Here is a 7,450-nt window from a genome sequence, read left to right as displayed (position 1 = left end):
GTGAGTGTGGAGGGCAGCTCGGCCTCCTCTCCCAGCTCCAGGAGGGTCTCTGAGAGCTGGCACACGGCCCGGCACACGGTGGGGCTGTGGCTGTGACTGAGGAGGAGCGGCTGGCCCCGGAGGAGTGCCAGGGCTCTCTCTCGGTGGTGATCGGCCCCCGACCGCTCGAAGTAGCTCTCCATGTAGGTCTCGGCCTGCTCAGCTGAGAAGCCAGACATCTCAAACAGAGCATCGGCCTTGCTCAGGCTCTGAGCTAGGCGGCCCCGGGACCGGGCCATGAGCAGCAAGGTGCAGCCTCGCAGCAGCTTGCGCTGGAGGAGGCCGGCCAGCAGCCCTCGGAGGGAGTGGGGCTCCGCTGCGGTGGGCCCGCACATACTATGCAAGAGGCCATCCTGGGCTTCGAGCTCCTCAAAGCCATCCAGGATGAGCAGAACACGGTCCGGCCTCCTCAGGATGTGACCGAAGACCTCGTCGTCCACGGGCACTGGCTGTGGCCCCAGGGAGAAGAGCAGATCCTGCAGGCGGTAGGTGTTCCCTGGGCGGTCCAGACAGTGGCAGGGCAAGTAGAACACGAAGTCGTACTGTGGCAGCTGGCCACAGGCCCAAGCCTGGCACACTGCCCGGGTCCAGCGGCTCTTCCCCTGTCCTGCCCTGCCCAGCACAGCGATCACTTGTGTTTCACGCGGCCGCCGGCGATCACCAGCAGCCAGTAGCACCTCGGCCAGACCCCCTCGGGCCGGCTGCCGCTCTGCCCAGTCCAGGGTGGCCAGCTCCCTCTCCTGGCTCTTGCCGCTGCTCTTCTCTAGCCGTGCCCTCACCAGGTCCACCTCCACCAGGATGCCTTCTGGGCCTGCAGGCTCAGCCTGGTACTTGTCCCGTAGCGAGTGGCAGAACTGCCGCACACTCTCTGCACAGCCAAGGGGGGTGTGTGTTAGGGTGGGGAAGGATGCTAGTGGCCATGACGAGGGCAGCCAAGAGGCCGGCCGGGCCACCATCACTAGCTTCTTCATCGGTTCACCATGCAGTCTTCACTGACTGGCTTCTTTATCAGTTGCCTCATTCAGTTATCCACTCATTCATTCATTCATTCATTCATTCCCATACCCATTCATTCACTCATCTTCTCACTCATTTATCTTTCCACTTCATTTACTCACTAACATTCTTCTTCTGCTGCTCACTTACAATAGGGTAGCCATTGGTGGGGTGTTAAGATCGTGGAACCCATGTGTCTGGTTCAAATCCTAGTCCCATGACTTATTAGTGGAATCTTGAGCATGTTATATACCTCACTGTGCCTCAGGTTCCTCATCTGTAAAATGGGGATAATATGAGAGCTGTGTGCGACACTGATGACTTAATATGCTTCGACTTGGAACAGAGTAAGCGCTTAGCAACTCGGCCATTCTCTTACTTGCTCTTTCGTTCTCACCTTCTATCATGCTCATCCTCGTCATCCTCCTTCATCCACTCACTCAATCACCCGTTCTTCCCTTGGTTCATTTTCTCAGGCTCACAAACAAGATGTTGTGGGGTTAGTGAGAGGTAGGTCCTCAAAAAATATTACTTAAGCATAAGTGAGTGGCAGAATGAATGCCGAAATGATGGTGGAACCAAATGAGTAAGTGAACGAATGAGTGTGCCAACAAATACGTGTTGAGTGAATGAGTGAAGTGAAGCCAAATTTGGGCTCCCGCCTTCAGCACCCAGGGCAGAGGGACCCTGCCACCACTCACCAGGATATTTTGGAAGCTTGCTGGAGACCTCGTGAGCTGCTAGGCATTGGGTGGGGGACATCTGGGCCTCTGGAGTTGAAGAAGGTAGTGTCAGAGTTAGGGTGATGGGTACCCCAGAATCTTCCCTCCCTCTGGCATTCAGTCCTCTGAGCATCTAGAGGGCAGAGCCTACATGGGCTGGGTCTCCCCAAGAAGGAAGCCAGAAGATGATGACCCAAAGCTGTAGCCTGCTCAAAGATGTCTTTCTTTGGCCTCTGTACTTTTAAATTTTTTCACCAATGTTTCAAAAATCACAATACCTATGTAAAAATCAAGATTTCCAGATTCTGCTAACAATTCAGAGAATCTGGGCCACACTGGGCCAGTTTTCCTGCCAGGTGACAAGCTGGTGAAGGCTGGTAGCCCCGTTTAGGTGGGACATGGGAAAGTTGTCCCCCTCGCCCAACCCCCCATGCCCGCCACTCCCTGGAGACCCCTGCTGCCCTGCTTTACATAAACACAGCCTGCTTGTCCCTCTAGGCAGCTGTTTGAGGATCTAATAATTGCCTGACGCAATTTCCTCCCCCAGGCCCTGAATCCTGCTTCTAAGAACCCTTATGGACCCAGCGATCCTTACCTGTCATGTTGGCACGGGAGGTCAGGGCTGGTTCTGGCATGCTGGGTAGGTCAGCTGCAGATGGGGCGAAGGGGCTGGAAGAGCTGGGCCGATCTGGGGACTTTGGGAGGCTGTAGACAGCTGGGCTGCTGGAAGGGGGTGCTTGGCTGGCCTGAGGCATCCTGCCTACATTGGGGGAGAAGGGAGTGTAAGAACAACCAGTTGCCCATTTAAGAACCCACTGGGTCATCTCCCACCCCAAAGGCTGTGGGATTTGGGAAGCCTGGGGAGAGGAGAAGAGAACTTCCAAAGGACGGCATTTCAGGATGGAGTTGAGGAGAGAGCCCTAGAATTACATCTAGCTCCTGGAGCCCCATCTGTGAAATGGACGTAATCAGCTCATAGGGAGCTTAGGACAAGTGCTGTTACGGTACTTTTCCTACTGTATGGTCAGTGCTCATTTTCTTAGATGTGTATAACATTCCCTTGATTCTTGGGACACCAGTTCATCATACAAAAACTGGAACGCAACCTTCAAAGTATACTTTTCAAATGAGTAGAAGTGTTCCCCTGGCCTCATTCTCTCTCCCACCCCTGAAAACCCAAACATGCCTTCTCCTGGACCATTCACAACCTGTCAGTGTGGCAGTCAGAAGGAACCATTTGACTGATCAAGAAACAAGGTAATTCAGAGAAAGCTGTGCAAGGATGCACATCAAACTGCACACAAGGTAAACTAAAAGAGTGAGGGAGAGACTCAGTAACTCTTTTAAGCATCTCTTATTGTTTGGCTTGTTAATGAGCACGTCTTGATGTTGTGATTTAAAAATATATAAAGTTAAAAAAAAAAAGAAAGGAAAACTAAGGCTCAGTAGGGGAAAGTGACATAGAAGGCTGTATAGCTAGCTACTCAGTGGGTCACTCACCTAGACCACCTTGGGGAGCTCGGCTCTTCTGCTTTGCTTTTTAGGAAATGGGGACGTGGAAAGGTGTTCTGGGTCGGGAGGATCATGAGAAGGTACTGGGCTACAGTGGTCAGATGACTGGGGGAGGGGTGGGGCCAGGGTCCAGGAGTAGTTAGGTAGCAGGAAGAGGGGGTGGGGGGCTAGGCCTCGCTCACTCACCTTGGTAGATGAGTATGCTGGAGACCCCTGTCCCAGTCCCTGAGATTTGCCAGAGCCCCTGGGGCAGAGTGGGGACAGTGGGGATGATATGGATGGGTCCAGCCGGGAGACTCAGGCAGCTTGACAAGGAAGTGGAGGAGGGCACTGCAAGGGACAAAGGCAGTGAGGTGAGATCCTCTGTAGCACCTGTGTTTGCAATCCTGCTTTGTGATTATTTAATTAACATCCGACTCCCTTTCTAAAGGCCTCCAATCTCCTGGAGAGTGGTTGCTATGTCTGTCTTGCCATGGCAGTGTCCCCAGTGCCTAGCAGAGTGGCCGGCACAGAAAAGTGCTCCTTCCATAGTTGATGTAGGTGCAGTCCCTAACTGGTAAGGATTCCTTGCTGTGCCTCCCGGAGACAAGGTTCCTTCCAGGGCACATTCTCTGGTACAGACCGAACTGATAAAGTCTCTGAAGATGGGACTGACTGGGACAGAAAAGGGTGACAGTGGTGGGCACTGGGGTTCCTGTCCCGGTGGCCTCTGCCTCAGTCACTTCTTAGGCACCTCTGGGGCGGGGGCAAGCCCATCTTCTCCAAGCCCGTCACATACCGGGTATTGGGGCGGTTTCCTCCAGCCGGGTCTGGCTGGATGCTGAATCGTTGTTGAACAGAGCAGGTGGTGATAGGCAGGGCAGAGCTGAGGAGTTACTCACTGGTCCCAGCAGGAAAGTGCCAGTCACCATGGGCTCGGTGAGGGGCTCGGCTGTGAGGAAAGGGTGGAGTTAGAGGCTGCATGAGATCTGGGTGGGTGCCCCGAGGGGCCTCCCTCGGATGGGGAAGCTCCAGGAGCAGAGATCTCTCCTGGCAGGGGGAGGACACACCTGTCCTCTTCGCAGCCCTGGGAGAAGCTGGTTTGATTGGCAGCTGCTCTGTGCCAGGCAGCCTCCTGCCGCCAGACCTCTCTTTGCGACTGGGCCCTGAGAGCTTCCCAAGATGGAGAGCTACTGGCAGCCCCATTAGGCCACTAGGGCTATTGGCCCAGGCCCCTACAACCTTCTACAGCCAGTCAGGAAGCCTCTCGGGGGGACCCTAAGAGGCCCCAAGCTCTTCCCAAAGAAAGGAGGGTTTGTACCCTCATCAGACTGGGACAGGGTTTTTCTCCGTTTAATGAGGAGATCTAAAAGGGTAGAGACTCACTCTCGCCCCTACCCCCACCATCAGACTGGGAGGTCCTTCTACTTCTCCATTGTCCTGGGGTCTTCACGGGCAGAGCTGCTATCTCCCCATAAGATCGGGACTCTTTGAGGGCTGGGATCTGGCTTCCTCTACTAGAGCCTTTCATTCCTTAGTCTGTCCTCACCCAGGGGCTGGTCCTTCCACCTTTGCAGTAACAACTGGGGTGCAAGGAGAGAGGAGAAGGAGGGGAGGGGAAGGGACTAGATAAGAGGGCTGGGGAGAGGAAGGGGGGTGGAAAGGAAGGGGAGGAAGCATCTGGTGGGAGGAGCTGGTGAGCTTGGGGGAAGAGACTCACTGAGGCATGGGGTTCTAAGGAGGGAAGGAGGGCACTGGGTAACCAGCTGACCCTTGGGGACTCTGCACCCAAAAAGAAGAAGTATGGCCTGGAGGGGCAGTGGAATAAGGCTAAGGGCAGGGGCTCAGCTCGACTCGGCATAAAGAAGAGGAGGCTGTTAGGGAAGAGGCTTTGTAGGAGAAGCTGAGTATCCCAGCTCCACCTCTCACTGGCTGTGTGATCTTGGATAAGTGGCTTCACCTCTCAGAGCCTCTGCTTTCAAATGCCAGTTTACATGTGCACCCGAGGAGGCCTGACCTTTCCAGCCTCGAAATCTCCCTGGACCCACCCACGCTACTCACCAAGCTTCCTGTGCTTCAGGTCCACAGGCAGCTCCTCTGGAAAGGCTACAGAGAGAACACCGAGGTCATCAGCCCCAGGGAAGGGATGTTCCAAGCCAGGAGGGGCTCCTGGACCCCAGCAGGCCAAACAGTTTTGCCTTACATGGCTGGGAAGTGGCCTTGGGGGTCCCATCCCCTCCCCTTCCTCTGACCATTCCTGCCCAACCCCACCTCAAGGCTCGCAGGGCAGTGAGGCACTGGAAGTGGTGGAAACACAGAGGTGATAAATAAGATGAGTTTGAGTTTAAAAAAATAAAAACGAATGCCACTCTGAACAAGCCCGAGCCCGTCTGATCTCAGAAGTTAAGCAGGGTCGGGCCTGGTTAGTACTTGGATGGGAGACCACCTAGGATACCAGGTGCTGTAGGTATGAAAAATAAAAGATAAGGGATTGTAAGCTGACGAGGTCCTTGCAATCTGTGAGGTCATCAAGGGTTGCCTCGCCTAAAAAAATAATAATAATAAAATAAAAAATAAAATAAAATAAAATAAAAATGAAAAACAACCTGCTTTTGATCCCTTCCTGACTACGTGTCTTTGCAACACAGCCTCTCTGAGCCTATGATCTCTCATCTGTGAAATGGGGGTAGGGGTGATTCCTACCTTGTAGAAGCACATTGCAAATCAGCGTGCGAATACCAAGCACTTAGCACATCAATGAAGAAAAACCCTTGTGACCCTTAGCAAGGGGTAAACGAATTATGGTTCACCCACCAATGAAATACCAAGCAGTCTGGAAAAAGTACAAGGATGCTGAAGGACCTATGGGAAGTGTACTGGTGTCTGCATGTACTTCGAAATGTTCCAGATATAAAACAAATGGATGGGTGGATGGAGAGAGGGATGGACGGAGATGTGTGAAGGCAACTATAGACAAACATGAATTATAGGATGTAAGTGGTGGGTTGTTTGTAGTGCAATTCTTTCATCTTTGCCATATGTTGAAAATTTTCATAATAGAATGTAGAGAAAAAATATTTATTAAATGGAAACAAGAAAGAAATGAATGAAGGAGGGGGTGTTCCCTGGAGGCAGACAACTCCAGACGACTCCAAAGGCAATAAATAAAGTATGTCTAGATTGTGACAAGTGCTAAGGTGCTAAGAGAGACACAAACAAGGGGAAATAAATAATCTATGTGAAACAGTGGTCAAGGAAGACCTCCAGGAGGATGTGATATGTCAGCCAAGACCTAAAAGATTTGAAGGAGTTTGCCATGAAAAGAAGTAGGGGAAGGGCATTTCATATAGAGAGAACAGCAAGTGCAAAGGCCCTGAGCTGGAAAGGGTACGTGGGTTACAGGAAAGGAAAGAAGCCAGTGTGGCTGGAGCAGAGTGGCTCATGGGGAGTTTGGAGAGGTGGGAAGGGTCAGGTCATACAGGCCTTGCAGTACGTATTTTGTAGCCATTGGAAGGTTAGTAGGGCAATGAAGTGATCTGATATGCATTTAAAAGCTCATGTTGGCTGCCAGGTGAGGCCAGATTGAGGAGGCAGAGAAGTACAAGTACTTGCCAAGGTCACAGAGACCATAAACAGCAGACAGAGGACTAAAAGCCAGTTCTTGCTGACTCCAAAACCTGTGCTTGAAGAGACCTCTCTCAAATACAGGGGTGACAACTAAGGACGAAAGGGAAGCCAGAGCCCAAAGTCCCTTTGGAAACGGCAATCAGTACAGCCAGGGACAGAGATCCATCAGCAGAGTGGCCACAAGCACACGGCCATCTGCTTCCTCCCTGGGTCACCGGGGAGCAGTGGTAAGGGGAGAGGTGAGTGGACTGGACAGGACTCAATGAGGGAAGGAAATGGGAGCCATGACAGGCTTTGGAGCCAAGGCAGGGCCAGGACTCGGACAGGGCTAGGCCGGGTTGGGGAGGGGCTCACTCACGTCTTTTCTGACTTTTCTGTCCTGCTTCCTCCAGCACCTCCATGGTGTCGCTGATAATTTCTTCCAGGCCTATGTGCTCGACTTTGAAGAAAAACCAAAGACACTAACATGCCCAGTCGATGGACACCCAAGCTGAACCTCCACTCTTCCCATGTCGGGGAGGGACACGACCACCCACTGAAGGGTGGCCATCGGGTACTACGGTGCTCCCCAAGGA

General features: G+C 52.8%; 1 protein-coding gene across 1 annotated transcript in view; it reads right to left on the bottom strand.

Moving 5' to 3' along the window:
• Positions 1–7,450, bottom strand: part of LOC105290922 (class II major histocompatibility complex transactivator) — a 34,961-nt gene that overhangs the window by 11,852 nt on the left and 15,659 nt on the right. The window contains exons 5-11 of the mRNA XM_023529664.1: positions 7,234–7,314; positions 5,310–5,354; positions 4,048–4,200; positions 3,456–3,599; positions 2,353–2,517; positions 1,737–1,805; positions 5–907 (exon numbers count right to left, since the gene is read on the bottom strand). Coding sequence (XP_023385432.1) covers positions 5–907; positions 1,737–1,805; positions 2,353–2,517; positions 3,456–3,599; positions 4,048–4,200; positions 5,310–5,354; positions 7,234–7,314 — 1,560 coding nt within the window. The remainder of the gene's footprint in view (positions 1–4; positions 908–1,736; positions 1,806–2,352; positions 2,518–3,455; positions 3,600–4,047; positions 4,201–5,309; positions 5,355–7,233; positions 7,315–7,450) is intronic.

The sequence above is a fragment of the Pteropus vampyrus genome, unplaced genomic scaffold (assembly GCF_000151845.1).
Source record: "Pteropus vampyrus isolate Shadow unplaced genomic scaffold, Pvam_2.0 Scaffold40, whole genome shotgun sequence".
Taxonomy (NCBI): domain Eukaryota; kingdom Metazoa; phylum Chordata; class Mammalia; order Chiroptera; family Pteropodidae; genus Pteropus; species Pteropus vampyrus.
This window is presented reverse-complemented; position numbering and strand designations above follow the sequence as displayed.